Source organism: Mastigoproctus giganteus, chromosome 13, assembly GCF_048544385.1.
Source record: "Mastigoproctus giganteus isolate SK-2022 chromosome 13, ASM4854438v1, whole genome shotgun sequence".
NCBI lineage: Eukaryota > Metazoa > Arthropoda > Arachnida > Uropygi > Thelyphonidae > Mastigoproctus > Mastigoproctus giganteus.
Window position 1 is genome coordinate 40107762 of NC_143587.1, and position 17390 is coordinate 40125151.

The following is a 17390-nucleotide window of genomic DNA, read 5'->3' on the forward strand; positions in this document are numbered from 1 at the left end:
ATTTAATCTTCTACTTAGGTCTGTAATTAAAATCTTTTTATAAATAATTAAATAAAAACCAAAAATAATTAAACAGGTTATTAAACAATAATTAAAAAATGACTGCAAAGATAAAGGAAACCAACATGAAACCAAATTAAACCAGCAGTTAAAACAGTAAAATTAAAAAAAACAGAAAAAAAAAAACAGGAAAAAAAAGAAAAGAAAAAAAATAAAAATTTTTTTTGCCAGTATATATATATTTTTATATTTTTTTGCCAGTACACTTTCAATTTAAAATAATCAAATACAACTTAAGTTCTATGGAAACCAATATACACCAAGTGAGATGGCAATAAAAAAAATTCATATTTACTTTTTCCGAACATGAAATCTAAATCCACGATCAAGACTATCTAATACTTGTAATTCTTCTGGTGTTAACTTGAAGTTTAATGCCTATTAAAATAATTTAATTGTGAATTATTTAATGAAATATGCATATACCTCATGTAAGCATATGCTTATCTATTTATAATATAATTATAAAGGAATACATAACTAATGAAGTAATGATGTCTTTGTGTGTGTGTGCGATGCAAGGAGTGTAAGGAGATAAGGCGACAACTCAGCGTTGTTATGGGCCTATATGAGAGCTTGAAGGATAGGGTGGATGCCCTCGAAGGATTACAAGTGAGGGGCCCATCAAGCTCTCAGCTGCCCACACCAATGCCAGAGCTTGCACTTGGTCATCGCGGAACACAGCGGCAACCCCCAAGGCAGAATGCGCTGGTCCCAAAGGAACTAGTAGTTGTTGGTGACTCTATTGTCAGGGAAACGGGAAACATGCTTTGTAAAAAGGATAGGTGGAATAGGACCAGGGTATGTCTGCCAGGGGCAAAAGTTGATGACGTTGTAGAGCGGATATCATCTTTTAAGGGCACAAAAGGTGATATAGTTGTACACGTTGGCACTAATGACATTAAGAGTAGGAGACCGGCGGAATTACTTGACAAGTACAGGTCACTGATGAAAAAAAGCCGTGAATTAGGTTTGAAATTGAAAGTGTCTGCAATTCTGCCCAGACACGATAGGAGGGAGTATATGATGAGAGCCCTGTCAATCAATTCGGCCCTGGAAAGATTGTGCAGGGCTCAAGGGGTAGAATTTTTTTCAGCCTGGTCTGTACTTGTTAACAGGAGAGACTGCTTCTACAGGGATGGGATACACTTAAATAGAAAGGGTGCAAGAATGTTTGCTGATGCTATCGAGGCAATGTTAGGTGGGTCGGAAAACTGCTAGATTGGGGGGATACAAGGACTAATAGATTAACAGTAGCCACTGGCAGAGGTGAAAGTGATTCTTGCACTGCTTCTATTGGAATGAGCCGCAGCCTGGAAAATAAGATGCAGGATATTTCAGAGACTGCTGGGAATCATTGGGGTACAAGTAAACACATGGGTTGTGTTAGGGTAGCTAAGAAAAAGAACAGGTGCATGTATACTTGTGTGTACACCAATGCTAGGAGTTTAGTAAATAAATTTGATGAATTTGAGGTATTGCTCAAAACATCAAAGGCAGATATTGTGGGGATTTCAGAGACGTGGTGTCACACAGATATAAGAAATGCAGAACTGGAATTTGGGGAGTACAATGTCTACAGAAAGGATAGACAGGATAGGAAGGGAGGAGGGGTTATGCTATTAGTTAAAAAACACATAAAATCCAAGGAAGTGAAGCCAGTCGACATCGCTGGACAGTGCAGTGTCGAGTCAGTTTGGTGTGACATAAGCATTGGGAGATCAAAATTGAGAGTAGGAGTGTGCTATAGGCCTAATGACTCTGATGAGTATAATAAGAAACTGTTCGGAGAAATAGAGTGGGCCAGTAAATCAGAGAGTCTTATAATGGGGGATTTTAATTTCCCAGATATTGACTGGAATTTGGGGGCTGGTCACTCACACAGTAGCAAGGCTTTTGTGGATTTATTGGATGATTGTTTTCTACATCAGCATGTTCGGGAGGCAACTAGAGGGAGTAATATTCTTGATTTGATTATCAGTAGTGATTCTTCATGCATTAAGAATCTGCAGATAAATGAACCACTTGGTGGCAGTGATCACAGTGTGCTGAAGTGGGAGTTACTCAAAGAGGTGACTACCATTAGGGGTAAAGGGAAGGGGTATTGCTTTCGTAAAGGCGACTACAATGGACTGAGACAGTATTTAAATTCTATACAGTGGGATCAACTGATGATATTGCCAACAGCAAATTCAAAATGGGAAGCATTCAAAGAACTTATTGTGGAAGCTACTAGGCTTTACATACCAACTAAGAAATATTGTTCAAGGTTTAGGCCTAAATGGTTGTCAGATGAACTAATGAGGCATATGGCAGAGAAGAAAAATGCATGGGATACATACAAATTAACACGTGACACGGACGCCTATGATAGATACAAGTTGATCTGTAACCAAGTTACAAAGGAGGTTAGGCAGGCGAAGGCAGATTACGAGAGATCCTTGGCAAGGGATGCGAAGAAAAACAGCAAAGAGTTCTTTACTTATGTAAACTCTAGAAGGAAGGGGATGAATCAGATTGGTCCACTTGAGATCAATGGGTCAACTGTTGATGACCCTGCTCGGGTAGCTAACAAACTAAATGAATATTTTGCATCGACATTCACACATGAGGAGTTATTCAGCGAGGGGAATGCCAGAGGTGTATTCAACTCTAGCAGTAAGCTAGAGAATCTTGTAATAACTGAGAGCAAAGTGGAGGAGAAATTGTTGAAGATAAACACAAGAAAGGCACCTGGGGTGGATGGGATCTATCCAGTTATATTAAAGGAGGCAGCAAAGGAGGTAAGCAAACCCTTAGCCATAATTATGAGAGCTTCCTTGGACTCAGGGGAGGTACCCATTGACTGGAGATGTGCAAATGTGACCCCAATTCACAAAGGGGGATCAAAGGCTGACACAAGTAATTATAGACCTGTGAGTTTAACTTCTGTTCCCGGAAAATTAATGGAGGCACTGGTGAAAGAAGCACTGCAGGATCATCTAGACAAGACTTCAGTTATAGCTAGGACACAGCATGGTTTTGTTAAGGGGAAGTCTTGCCTGACCAATTTGATTGGATACTATGATGCAGTCACAAAAGAACTGGATGCAGGGAATAACTTTGATATTATATACTTGGATCTTAGAAAGGCTTTTGATACTGTTGCACATGGAAGACTGCTGCACAAATTGGAGCAGTGTGGCATTGGAGGCAAGTTGCTGCTATGGATAAAGGGGTGGTTGAGGGGGAGAAGACAGAGAGTGGTAATCAATGGACACTGCTCATCGTGGACTAATGTTATTAGTGGAGTCCCTCAGGGTTCAGTATTGGGGCCTTTATTGTTTTCTGTATTTATAAATGATATTGATGATGGTATATCAGGCTTAATGTCCAAGTTTGCAGACGATACGAAGGTTGGCAGGGTTGTCAAGGACACTACTGACACTATGCTGCTGCAACAGGATTTGGAAAGGTTGAGCAGATGGGCTTCGAGGTGGCAAATGAAGTTTAACATTGACAAATGTAAAGTACTACATATGGGAAACAGCAACCCCAGAGCAACGTATCAACTCTGTGGTACTACACTGACAGTGGTAGAGAATGAAAGGGACCTGGGGGTGGTGGTGCAGGCAGATATGAAGTTCTCTGAGCAGTGCAGACGAGCTGCAAGAGTAGCTCATGGTGTATTGTCAATGATATATAGGAATTTTTCTAGCAGGGATAAGGAGGTGATTATTCCCTTGTATAAGGCAATGGTCAGGCCACACCTAGAGTACTGTATACAGGCCTGGAGGCCACATTTCAGGAAGGATGTAGAGCTGCTGGAACGAGTACAGAGAAGGACAACTAGATTGGTGAATGGGACAAAGGGGTTCTCTTACGAAGAAAGGCTTAAGTTTTGCAAATTACAGTGTCTGGAAACTAGGCACCAGCGGGGTGATCTGATAGAGGTGTACAAAGCCTTGAATGGTTTGAGCATGCTCAATGCTGATGGGATTCTTCCTCTAGCTCAGAAAAATCACCTGAGAGGGCATAAATTCAAATTGAGGAAAGACAGATGTAGGATAGATGTGCGGAAATTTGCCTTTAGCCAGCGGGTGGTTGGTGGGTGGAACAGACTTCCATCCCTTGTCGTGGAAGTTGATAGCCTAAATAAGTTTAAGGCTCAGCTGGACAGGTATTTCGAACGAACAGAGGGGTGAAGTGGAAGTGGTTATTTTTATTTATTTATGTTACTTTTTTTTTTTTTTTTTTTTTTTGGCTGATGCTGCATAAGCTTGCTTTCTTGCATCAAATGCCTCTACTAATGCTAATGCTAATGCTAATGCTAAAGTATTTCCAAAATAACAGCAGAACTTGACTAGCAGTGCAAAGCCATATAAGAAAGCTGTAATGTTGAGTATCATTCATTGACTAGATCAACAGAGGGTTGGAAAATCATCAGTATGGACAATGACTCCATTTCTTCCATAGTGCCAAATCCAGTTGTGAGGATGGTAATGTGTAAAAGACATATAAACCATTTTCAATATTACACACAGATTCTAAATGGAACTGAACTTCAATAAGTAACACATTCACTGGCCCTTATATTTGTTAAGGTCCTATGTGCCTTCATGAGGGTCCTTCTATGAGCCTTCACGAGGTTCCTTTCTAAGTACCTTGCATTTGAATGAGATTCAGAATCTGCATCACCTGAACAGAGTTCTATTTTAGTATCAGATGACATATTATAAAGAGGTGATTCGACATCACCAGCTTCAACATACTGTCCATCCCTATTCCTTTTCAGTCATGATATCTCAGGCTGTGGATTCTATTCAAGTGATGCAGAACTGAACAAGATTCAGAATCTGCATCACTTGAAAACTAAAGAATTATAATTATTATAATATAGTTTTCAAAAAATTTTACCTTTTTTTGTTGTGGAAAATTTTACCTAAACTAGGTAAAATAACTTCGACATAAGCAAAGAAAATATGAAACTGTGAATGAAGTATACAGGTTTTATATCACTTTCTAGACAATGCAATTGATACTAAGAAAAATCCCAGCCATAATGCAAATAGTCCATGGTTCAATCAGTGTGCCAATAATGATCAGTTGTTCATTTCATGTGCCTTTCCTTTTATTATTATTATTATTATTAGCTACATGGTACAAGGAAGACTGAGGCTTATGCTGCATCAGCCAAAAAAAAATTCCCGAGTTACCCTGAGAGAGAGAGAGAGAGAGAGAGAGAGAGAGAGAGAGAGAGAGAGAGAGAGAGAGAGAGAGAGAGAGAGAGAGTGTGTGTGTCAAAAGTAGAAGGGAATCACCAAGAAAGAGAAGAATGATGGTATCCAGCTCAGGACCCTGGGTGTGCCAAGCCCATACTCACCAGATGTGAGCCCCTGGGGCAGAGGTTCCCAAACTTTTTCAGTTTATGGTGCCCTTAGTGTCCCAGTAATTTTTTCACGGCACCCCTAGGCCAAAAGAAATACTAACACAGTGGTCTTCGACCTTTTAATATATACCTATATAAAGCACTCATTTTTTGACCAGAATTGAATGGATGAAAAGTTGCATTAAGGCACAACACTGGTATTTTGTTTTGATGCAAGCTTATGTTCTGGCATTAAATGTGTTAAGTGGGTCATTTGTAGGCGAAATGTTTAATATACAGATAATAAGAATGGTAATCAGAAAATATAGTAGCTAAGTTTAGGTCTAAAGCTTTTTCTGGATAAGTACAAAATTCAGGAATCATCTTGCATTTTCGGTTAAATAAAAAAATTGCACATACGCACATGCACACACAAGGTACAACAAGAATTAAGTAGATATGGAAGGAAAATCCACTGAGAAAGTTCTTACACTGTATATTTTTAAATATAGTTACTTGTTTCTTATTTAATGTTAAAGATATTGCTCTCTGACTTATTGACTGATCTTAAACAGAGTATGAAAGAATAATTATTCATAATCTTTCATTCAGTTTCTAGAAAAATCTTGCAACTTGTAAAGTGCCAACTGAAAAGCAATTCATGTAATTATGTTCAATAAGGAGGAGACCAAAGGGGAAGATTATGTTTATTGTAAAGAATGGAATTGTTACATTTCTACATTTAAACACTGCATCCAATTCAAAAATTGTAGATCACTTAAAGTACCATTTATAACTGACACAATATAATAGCGTAGCTTAATTTAATTTATTATGATACTCACCTGAATAATATCATCTACTTAATAAAATGTCAAGATAACTGTAATGCTTGCTACATTGGTAGCACTACCACAAAATACGGTTCTACCAAAACATCAAACACACATGCTTACTACCACTACAATAGCTTTAGGACGGGACAGTCCAATACTGAATTAGCAACACATGTTCAATCCCACAACCACACCCCCTTAGTAGATTCAGTCATTCCTATTATCAAATTAAAATCCAGTTTTAAAATTTTCCAATATGAAGCCCTAGTTGTAGAATGGTTTCGCCACCATTCCACTCTTCAAGTATTAAATTCTAAACTACCCTATAACATAGCACCGGTCTGGAATCTCATGCACCTGAGATTCCCATGTGCATCCAGGAGCATCACGGGAACTTAGTCTTCTTAAATACATACGTTTACTCTCATTCTACCATTGCCAACTGAAGACGTGTAAAATGAAAGCCACTTGTTATGGCTATTGGCCTTCTGTTTCCAACCGTATAACTTAAATCGTTTCAAATTTCAACATTGACAACCAAGGACGAAGACGTGCACTTCTACTTCCTTGCGCACATTTTAATTCTGTTTTTAAATCCTAACTTATTCATGCTAACTTAAATTTAAAATTATCATCCAATTTATTCCAACATCAATGTAGATTATAAAAAGGTGAGTATCATAATAAATTAAATTAAGCTACGCTATTATATTGTGACACTGTATCCACTTAATAAAAATTATAATTGACTTAATAGGCAGGGATATTTCAAATATATTGAGAAAAATTCATTGCAATAAAAGTACCATACCTCCAAATTTTCATTAAGGCTTTCCTTAGAGACAGTTTTAGGGGCAACTATTATATTATTATCAAAGTGGTATCTTAAAAGTACCTACATGAAAGAAATGGTAAAAATAAATAATTAAAAATCAAAACAAATATTGTCATAAATAAATAAAAATATTAATCAATTAAGTCTATTTGTCTCAATTATAGTTAGAATTAGCTAATGTTATACAAATATGATAATATACAAATAACATTTGTATATTCTCATATTATACAAATAACAAAAATTACTCGGAAGCACTACTCACAAGACAGCTAAATATCCATGTAGGATTATAACAAATTGTTATTTATATAAATTATAATATTTAAAACTACTAATAAAAGATGAAATTATAATGAAGAATATTTACTAATATCTGCTACTGTGTTAAATGATATCACAGTAATGGACATCAGGTAAGAAGAGACAATTAGGCAAAAAAGGAGTTGTAAAGGTTATGTGTTTTTTAGATCCCTCCATCTTCCAGTTTAAATAGCTAATATTTACTTTACAAAACGTATACATGTAAATTTAAGAAAGTCCAATTTTAGAGGGAAAAAGACAGACAGTTTTAGAACAATTAAGGATTAACAGTATTATGAAAGTAACAAGGAGACTGACAAAAATTCAATATTTACAACATTTACAACTTATTACTATTTACAACAGTTATAACTGATGACTATTTACAAATCCTCAAAACTATACATTAAATATACTCATTAATTTTTGTGCATAGTAACTCCTCTTCATTCTTGGTAATTAGTACAGAGTATTAAAACAGATTAAGTATAATCTGTCATCATAACATTTTATAAATTCTTTAATGTATGTTATCACCTAGTCATTATCATTAGACTATCCATTTAAATCAGAGGTGCTCAAATTTTGCTATACGATTCTCTGAAATGATAAATGAATTTGTATGTTCTCTGTCCCCTCCATAAATAAATCTAATGATTTTATTTGGAATATTTTATTAATTATTTTAGTTTTACAAGAAAAAATATATCACTTACTTTTAATAACTGAATTTATTACATATAACAAATAACGCAATGACAGAGCCTTATAACTTTATAGTGGAAATGAGAGAAAGCAATACTCTTGATTTGATTATCAGCAGTGGCTCTTCAGTCATTAAGAATATGCAGATAAAAGAACTACTACATGATAATGATCGCCATGTACTGATGTTGGATTTACTAAACATAGTAACTACCTTAAAGGAAAAAGGGATTTTGCTTTTGCAAAAGTGACTACAACAGTCTCAGACAGTTTTTAAAGTATTCAGTGGGACCAACTGATGATGTTAACAGTAGTAAATTCTAAATGGGAAGCATTCAGGAAAGCAATTATAGAAGCTACTAGGCTTTTTATACCAACTGGAATATAGGAATATACTCTTCAAGGCTTAAACCTAAATGGATGTCATATGAAATGAAGAAACCAGTGACAGAGAAGAAATATAAATAGGATGCATATAAATTATCAGGGAATATGCAAACCTACAATTGTCTAAACTAGTCTGCAATCAAATCATAAAGAGGGTAGATAAGTTATGGCAGATTACAAGAAGTCTCTGGCAAAGAAACTAATGCAAAAAAAGCAGCAAGGACTTCTTTACTTCAAACTACCCACTTCCACAAAACCAGATGACAGCATGTTCCAACAATCAATTACTTTATGGCTGAAAGCAAGTTCTCACACATCTAACCGGCAGTTATCTTTTTTCAATTTAAAATTATGCGTCCTTGTGCGTGTGTGTTGTCCAAGAAAGAGTTAGAATATCATCATTGTTACATTTATTCACTCTTCATTTAAAGCCCTAAACACTTTGATCAGATTTCCTTGCAACTATCTAGTTTCCAAGCATGCAATTTGCAAAACAAGTGTTTTGTCGTAAGAGTGTCCCTTTGTGTCCTTGACTAATCTGGTTGCTCTTTTCTGAATCACTCATTCCAATAGATTCACATTTTTCTTAAAATGAGGCTTCCAGATGCAGTACTCAAGATGTGTAGTCTTATACAATGGGATAATCATCTCTTTGACTCTGCTGGTAAAGTTCCTGGATATCATTGACAGAATCCCATAAAAAATTTTCTAGCAGCCTCTGCACTGCTCAGAGAACTTCATATTGGACTGTACAATTAAACCCAGATCTCTTTTTGTCTTTCACCATCTTGAGTGTGGTACCATGTAACTGGTAGGGTATTCTGCTAATATTGTGCATCCTATCCCTAAAATTCCAACCTGTTAATCACTACTGGCTTACTACAAAGACCTACTATCTGCTCAAGATACTTGTAAAACAACTGCTGCCAATACATATACATCTGTCACTGAATGATCATAGCTCACCAGTCACAGGATTAAAAAACAGATGAACAGTTACAAACCTACTTTCTACAAAAATGCAGAATTCTTGCTACCTTTAGGCAAACTCTGAGCTTGCTAACACATATATGGATCAAAGCGGTAAGTGATTCTATTAATATTCATGTCCTTTAATGTCCCTGTATAAGGAACTTTCACACTGAAGGTAAAGTTCTACATATTCTAAGTGCTCTTCTTTCCAGAAGAATTCTCCATTTGAAGAATAGTACAGTCAACAGGTTAAAGTCATAGTACTACAAGGAGGATTTCATTCTGGAGCTCTCTTAACTGCATTTCTGCAATCTCTCTTGTAAAGCAGAGATTGCAGAAAATCTATGTAATCTATGTATAACTATGTAATATCAAAATCTATGAAAATCTGTGTAATAACCTCACGTTTACTTCAAATCTGCCAACACAATATCATATGTATTACTCTGCAAAAAATGAAGAAAATTCTAGTCTTTTAAGCAATCCGTGAAGAACTTAAAATTCTTAAGTTCTTCACGGATTGTAAACTACTTGGAATTCTTAGGGTTGTTCACTAATGCAAACAAATCAGCTCTGATCAATCAGTTCTCATTAGCTTTTCTTTATGGAACTCCCCATTTGATTTACACTCTGATTTGATATTCCCCATAATGGAGCCCAAATGCTTAAGGCAGTGGTTCTCAACTGGTGCCGCAACAACATTCCAGGGGTGCCATGTAATTTGGGTTTCAGTTACTTAAACTTATATATATTTTTTAAAGTTAAGTATTTATTTCATTATAAAAAGGGGTACATCCTTATAATTACATTATTATAATAACTATCATATAACATTTTTTTAAATATATATACAGAGAGAATCAGATCTAATAGGCAGAAAATTGAGTAGGGGTGCAACAAAATAAAATAACTTAAGGGTGCTATTATTAAAAAAAGGTCAAAAACCACTGGCTCAAGGAGTCATCTTGGACTCAAAACTCTCATTTAAAAATGTTACACAACAAGACCTTATGGAAACTGAAAACCTTTCAGAGTTCAGGAAAATTAATAAATTGGGAAATTTTTGCAACTACTGACCAAACTGAAAGAGCACAAATTTGTATGAAAAATAATGAAGTATACAGGTGTAACTACATGAAATTTTTGACTTATGTATATTGCAGTACTAAATTTAGAGTAAAAATAAAACTAAAGTTGCACATCACATATATAAGAGAAATGGAAATACCTGGGAGGAAATTAAAAAATAAGATATCCCATCTCCCCAGGAACGCTACGAGATACAACAGAAGACAAAGAAAGAACACAGTGAGTTGATAATCCCTTCAGTTCAGCAACACTTTATGGAAATTCAATTCTAACCCTCTCAGAGACTTCTTGTTTAGTCAGGTACTTTCTTTTGTTTTCTTGTCTCTCATTCTTTACACCTTCAAGATCTGATTACCTACCTATCTATCATCCACGAACCCATTAATTAATTTAAAATATTGGATAGTCAGATAGATGAGCAAAAAAAGCTGGTTTTCAAGATCAACAATTTTTAGTAATCTGAATCTTCTGGATTTAATTCTTAGAATCTAATTTTTGAATATTACACTGCATGTCAAACTTCTTGTTCGGGAATATGATCCCTTGGATTCAGTTGTTTTCAAAAAATTCCAGAAAATTCACTGCATTCTGTCTTTTGATGTTCTGATGAAAAAACAGTATTTAAAAAGTTAGATCACTTTTTCCACAATCTGATATTTCCTTAGTTAACAATTTCTCTACTGATGTAGATAGGGTTGTTAATAACTCAGCTTACTTTTCTATGCCTAAAGTTTTAGAGAGTAAATTGAGAAAACTGCAATGCATGTAGCAAAATTATTTTTGGTAGAAAATGAAAAAGACCTGGGAGTAATTGTGCAGTCAGTTTTGAAGTTTTCTGAACAATGCAGACAGGCTGCCAGAGTAGGTCTTTTTTTTTGGTAGTTGTTGGCGCATTGGTTTCTGTGGCCATAATGCACCTCCCAAGGTGTTTTTTGCAGTATTTTGATCCAAGCCCAAGGCGGGATTTGAACCCGCAACCTTTGGGTTGCCAGGCAGGCACTTTACCCACCCGGCTAGTCCGGTCGGCCCAGAGTAGGTCATGGGGTATTGTCAATGATATACAGCAGGGGTAGCCAACTTAATTTGTGATGCGATCTACGTTTTTTCTTCAAAATGTGCCATGATCTACTATCTCAAGAATTTCATTTCACAAGGTTAAAAAACGTTAATCAACACATATTGAAATGTTGTTTATAAATTTTAAAATTAAATATAATTCATAATTCTTATTTTAAATTCACACGTATTTAAAATTTTAATTTATGTGAAGTTTGTGTCTTCATGTCATCTGCAAAGCTTTCAAAATCAGGATTATACTGTAATATGGCCAACAGTAAAGAATCTTCTGTATACAAGTTTGTAATAGTAGAGCAATTCTTCATCTTTGTTTGTTTCAAATACGAAAAGGCCAATTACATAGATATGTGGAATCAAAACAGGCATTTAAAAGTTCACTGCATTTTTTACTTTTGGGTACTTTTCTCAGCAAACATATTTCCAAAAGTCTTTTTCTGATGACCTGGCTTTTAGGAAGATATCGTTTTGCAATGTAATAATTTCATTTTCAAGTAATATTTTCTCCATTTGAAAAATCTCAGCAACTTTTCTGCAATTGTTTCGTATCTAATTTGCCATTAAATGGATAAGAAATATATTGACAATGTCTTCAATTGTTTTAAAATCACTGAATCTGGAAAAAGAGACAGAGGAAGACAGAAGAAAAGATGGGCAGACCTCTTTGAGAACAGGCTGATCGCCTAATCCGTGAAGGAAGACAGGACAAGATCACTGAATCTGGTTTCAAAATCAACCACAACATTCTCAATTTCAGAAACATATTTCTCACTATTAAACTCAAAAACAGGATATTTTTGCAATTGATCTTGCATATTTGCAAAATGATTGGATTTTTTTCCCTTTGAGATCCTTAGGCATTGCCAAAAATTGATATTTATATGCAAAAATACTACTAATCAGTGCATTGAAGTGCCTTTCTAAATGTCCTTTTTTTGTGTATAGCCACAGAAGCATTGCAAATCAAACAACAGCATTTTTTTTTTATTGTTACAAAAAAAAGTATTCTAGTTCCCACTCTTGATGATATAGTAGTAGTAGTGGCATGTGATGCAAGAAAGCAAATGTATGAGCTTATGCAGCATCAGGCAAAAAAAAAAAAAAAAAAAATTACCTGGTCGTGTCTATGAGTGTACTCAGTCTAGGTGAGTTTCATAGTATTCATTTTAAATCATAGGTTATTAAATTAACATATAAGTACTGTCCAGTTATTAATATTAAGCTAAATAAGAATTCAACACATACACTATGCTCTCCACCACATAACTGTGTGAATTTTCATTAGACAAGCCTAAGCGGCTGCACGGCAAAAAGAGTAGTTATATAGTTCAACGGATTTGTAATTAGCGTATGCAGTGGAGCACATAATAATAATATTTAGATTTTGACTGACCAATCTACTTTTTATATATATTTAAAATTCATCGTGATCGACCGATATTAAAGCCGCAATCGACTTGTTGGCCACCCCTGATATACAGGAATTTTGCTAGTAAGAAAAAGGAGGTGCTTATCCCTTTGTATAAGGCAATAGTCAGGCACGCCTTGAGTGCTGCATACAGGTCAGCAGGCCTCATTTTAGGAAGGATATTGAGTTGCTTGAGCGTGTACAGAGAAGGGCAACAAGATTAGTGAGGAGAACGAAGGGGTCTTCTTACCAAGAAAGGCTTAAGTTCTGCAAATTGCAGTAGCTGGATACTAGGCACCTGCAAGGTGATCTGATTGAGGTGTATAAGGCCTTGAAGGCCTCCGTAGCCAAGTGGGCAGGAGCAGGAGTGCAGTAGCACACGCTCTTTGAATAGACTGGGGTTCAGGCCCCTGACTGCTGAATACGGTCGATCTGCCAACCCGCACTGGACCAGCGTGGCAGATTATGGTCCATTTCCCTCAGCATGAATTGTTGAGGAGGCTTCCATCCTGCAGTGGGTTGATAATGGCTGCACTTTACTTTACAAGGCCTTGAATGGGTTGAGCATGCTGAATTCTGATGGGATTCTTCTGCTTGCTCAGATTACGAACCTGAGTGGGCATAAATTCAAATTGAGGAAAGGCAGCTGTGAATAGATGTGCGGAAATTTGCCTTTAGCCAGTGGGTGGTTAATTGATGGAACAAACTTCCATCTGTCGTTGTGGAAGTCGATAGCTTAAATAAATTCAAGGAGGAACTGGACAAACTTTTAGAGGGTACGAATGTGTGAAATTGTTTTTTTTTTTTTTTTTTGGCTGATGCTACATAAGCTCATATGTTTGTTTTCTTGCATCACATGCCTCCATTATTATTACTATTAACTGGAGTATTTCATTCTTGTGAACTCCTTCCACTCTTGCTGTCTCAGAGTGCAAGAATTATATATATATATATATATATATATATATATATATTATTGTAACTAATCATATTTTCAAATAAAAGAATAATATTATATTTAATTAATTACATTAATATTGGCCATGAAGTGCAAGAATGCTAGGCCTTTTGTGCATTTTGCATCAACTGTAGAGGTAACTTATTCCAAAGATTTATGAAGTATTATTATATGTACCTGAGCCACAGTTTTGCTATGCCTCCGAGAAATTTCTTGAATTTTTGGGTCTTCATAAAAGGTTGGTCCTTCTTTCCTTGCTCTAAGATAAAAAAAATTAAATTAGATTACTAATTTTTAAAATTTTTAAAACCTGTACTATCTTAATCAATATTGCTATTGATGTAGATGCATTTGTTAATGTGATTCGGTCTATTTTTCTATGCCTACATTTCTAAATATTAACTCAAATGGTCAATATTAAAATACATTTAAGCAAGTAATAAATATAAGTTTATTTTAATTAGTCTCAGTAATATAGGTAAAGTACCAATGTATCTTGTCTGAGCAATTTGATTGGATATTATGATGGAGTAAAAAAGAAACTGGATGTAAAAAACAATTTTCATATCATATACTTGGATTTCAAGAAAGCTTTTGATACTGTTGCACATGGAAGACTGCTGTACAAATTGCTGCAGTATGGCATTAAGAGCAAGTTGCTGCTGTGGATAAAGGGATGGTTGAGTTAATGGACACTGTTATTGATGAGAAGTCTTTGGAAAAAAATGCCAAGAAAAGCAGCAAAGACTTCTTTACTTGTACAAACAATAGACGGAAAGGGTTGATTCATATTTGTCCACTTGATTTTGATGGTTTAACTGTTGATTGCCCTAACTGAATGCAAACTGAATAGGCATTTATAATATCATTAAATTTATAATGATATAGGTATTTATAATAGTTGTTTTCTATATTTATCAATGATACTGATGATGGTAAATCAGGCTTAATGTCCATGTTTGCAGATGATACAAAGTTGGCAGGGTTGTTAATGACAGTAAGGAAATGATAGTATTCTACTGCAACAGGATCTAGAAAAGTTAGGCATGTGGACTGAGAAGTGACAACTGAAGTTTAACATTGAAAAATCCAAATTCCTGCATATGGGTAGCGTAACCAAAGCGTAATGTAACTGTGTGGTATTACAATCAGGGTAGTGGATAATGAAAAAGAGTTGGGGGAATTGTGCAGTCAGATATGAAGTTCTCTGCACAATGCAGACAGGCTGCCAGAGGACAGGCTGTCATGAGGTTTTGTCAATGATATACAGGAATTTGCTAGCAGGGATAAGGAGGTGATTATTCCATTGTATAAGGCAATAGTCAGGCCACACCTTGAGTACTGCATATAGGTCCGGACGCCTCATTTTAGGAAGAATGTAGAGCTGCTGGAATGAGTACAGAGAAGGGCAACAAAATTGGTGTGGGGGAACAAAGGGGTGCTCTTACCAAGGAAGGCTTCAGTTCTGCAAATTGCAGCATCTGGAGCCTAGACACCTGCGAGGTGATCTGATTCAGGTGTTTAAGACTTTAAATGGTTTGAGCAAGCTCAATGCTGATGAGATTCTTCCTCCTGCTTTTTGCATTAGTAGAGGCATATGATGTAAGTAAGCAAGCTTATGCAGCATCAGCCAAAAAAAAAAAAAAAAAATCACTTCCACTTCGCCCCTCTGTTCGTTCGAAATACATGTCCAGCTGAGCCTTAAAATTATTTAAGCTATCAACTTCCACAACAAGGGATGGAAATCTGTTCCACCAACCAACTACCCGCTGGCTAAAGGCAAAATTCTGCACATCTATCCTACATCTGTCTTTCCTCAATTTGAATTTATGCCTTCTCAGGTGATTATTCGGAGAAGAGGAAGAATCCCATCAGCATTGAGCATGCTCAAACCACTCAAGGCTTTATACACCTCTACAGATCACCTCGCCGGTGCCTAGTCTCCAGACACTGTAATTTGCAAAACTTAAGCCTTTCTTTGTAAGACCAACCCTTTGTTCCATTCACTAATCTTGTTGCCCGTCTCTGTACTCATTCCAGCAGCTCTACATCCTTCTTGAAATGAGGCCTCCAGATCTGTATACAGTACTCAAGGTGTGTCCTGACCATTGCCTTATACAAGTGGATAATCACCTCCTTATCCCTGCTAGAAAAATTCCTGTATATCACTGACAAGACACCATGAGCTACTCTTGCAGCCCGTCTGCATTGCTCAGAACACTTCATATCTGCCTGCACAATTACCTCCAAGTCCTTTTCATTCTCTGCCACTGTCAGTGTAGTACCACAGAGTTGATACGTTACTCTGAGGTTACTGTTTCCCATATCTAGTACTTTACATTTGTCAATGTTAAGCTTCATTTGCCATGTCTCAGCCCATCTGCTCAACCTTTCCAAATCCTGTTGCAGCAGCATACTGTCAGTAGTGTCCTTAACAACCCTGCCAACCTTTGTATCGTCTGCAAACTCGGACATTAAGCTTGATATACCATCATAAATATCATTTATAAATACAGAAAACAACAACTGACCCAACACTGAACGCTGAGGAACTCCACTAATAACATTAGTCCACGATGAGCAGTGTCCATTGATTACCACTCTCTGTCTTCTTCCCTTCAACCATCCCTTTATCCATAGCAGCAATTTGCCTCCAATGCCAACACTGCTGCAATTTGTGCAGCAGTCTAAAATGTGCAACAGTATCAAAAGCCTTTCTAACATCCAAATATATAATATCAAAATTATTCCCTGCATCCAGTTCTTTTGTGACTGCCTCATAGTATCCAATCAAATTGGTCAGGCAAGACTTTCCCTTAACAAAACCATGCTGTGTCCAAGCTATAACTGAAGTCTTGTCTAGATGATCCTGCAGTGTTTCTTTAACCAGTGCCTCCATTAATTTTCCTGGAACAAAAGTTAAACTCACAGGTCTATAATTACTTGTGTCAATCTTTGATCCTCCTTTGTGAATTGGGGTCACATTTGCACATCTCCAGTCTGTGGGTACCTGCCCAGGGTCCAAAGAAGCTCTTATAATTATGGTTAAGGGTTTGCTTACTTCCTTTGCTGCCTCCTTTAATATAACTGGATAGTATCCAATCAAATTGGTCAGGCAAGACTTTCCCTTAACAAAACCATGCTGTGTCCAAGCTATAACTGAAGTCTTGTCTAGATGATCCTGCAGTGTTTCTTTAACCAGTGCCTCCATTAATTTTCCTGGAACAAAAGTTAAACTCACAGGTCTATAATTACTTGTGTCAATCTTTGATCCTCCTTTGTGAATTGGGGTCACATTTGCACATCTCCAGTCTGTGGGTACCTGCCCAGGGTCCAAAGAAGCTCTTATAATTATGGTTAAGGGTTTGCTTACTTCCTTTGCTGCCTCCTTTAATATAACTGGATAGATCCCATCC

General features: G+C 36.3%; 1 protein-coding gene across 1 annotated transcript in view; it reads right to left on the bottom strand.

Moving 5' to 3' along the window:
* Positions 1-351: 351 nt before the first annotated feature.
* Positions 352-17390, bottom strand: part of LOC150075984 (aldo-keto reductase 1B-like) — an 81283-nt gene continuing 64244 nt past the window's right edge. The window contains exons 7-8 of the mRNA XM_090387226.1: positions 14152-14233; positions 352-438 (exon numbers count right to left, since the gene is read on the bottom strand). Of these exons, the coding sequence (XP_090243352.1) occupies positions 352-438; positions 14152-14233 (169 nt within the window). The remainder of the gene's footprint in view (positions 439-14151; positions 14234-17390) is intronic.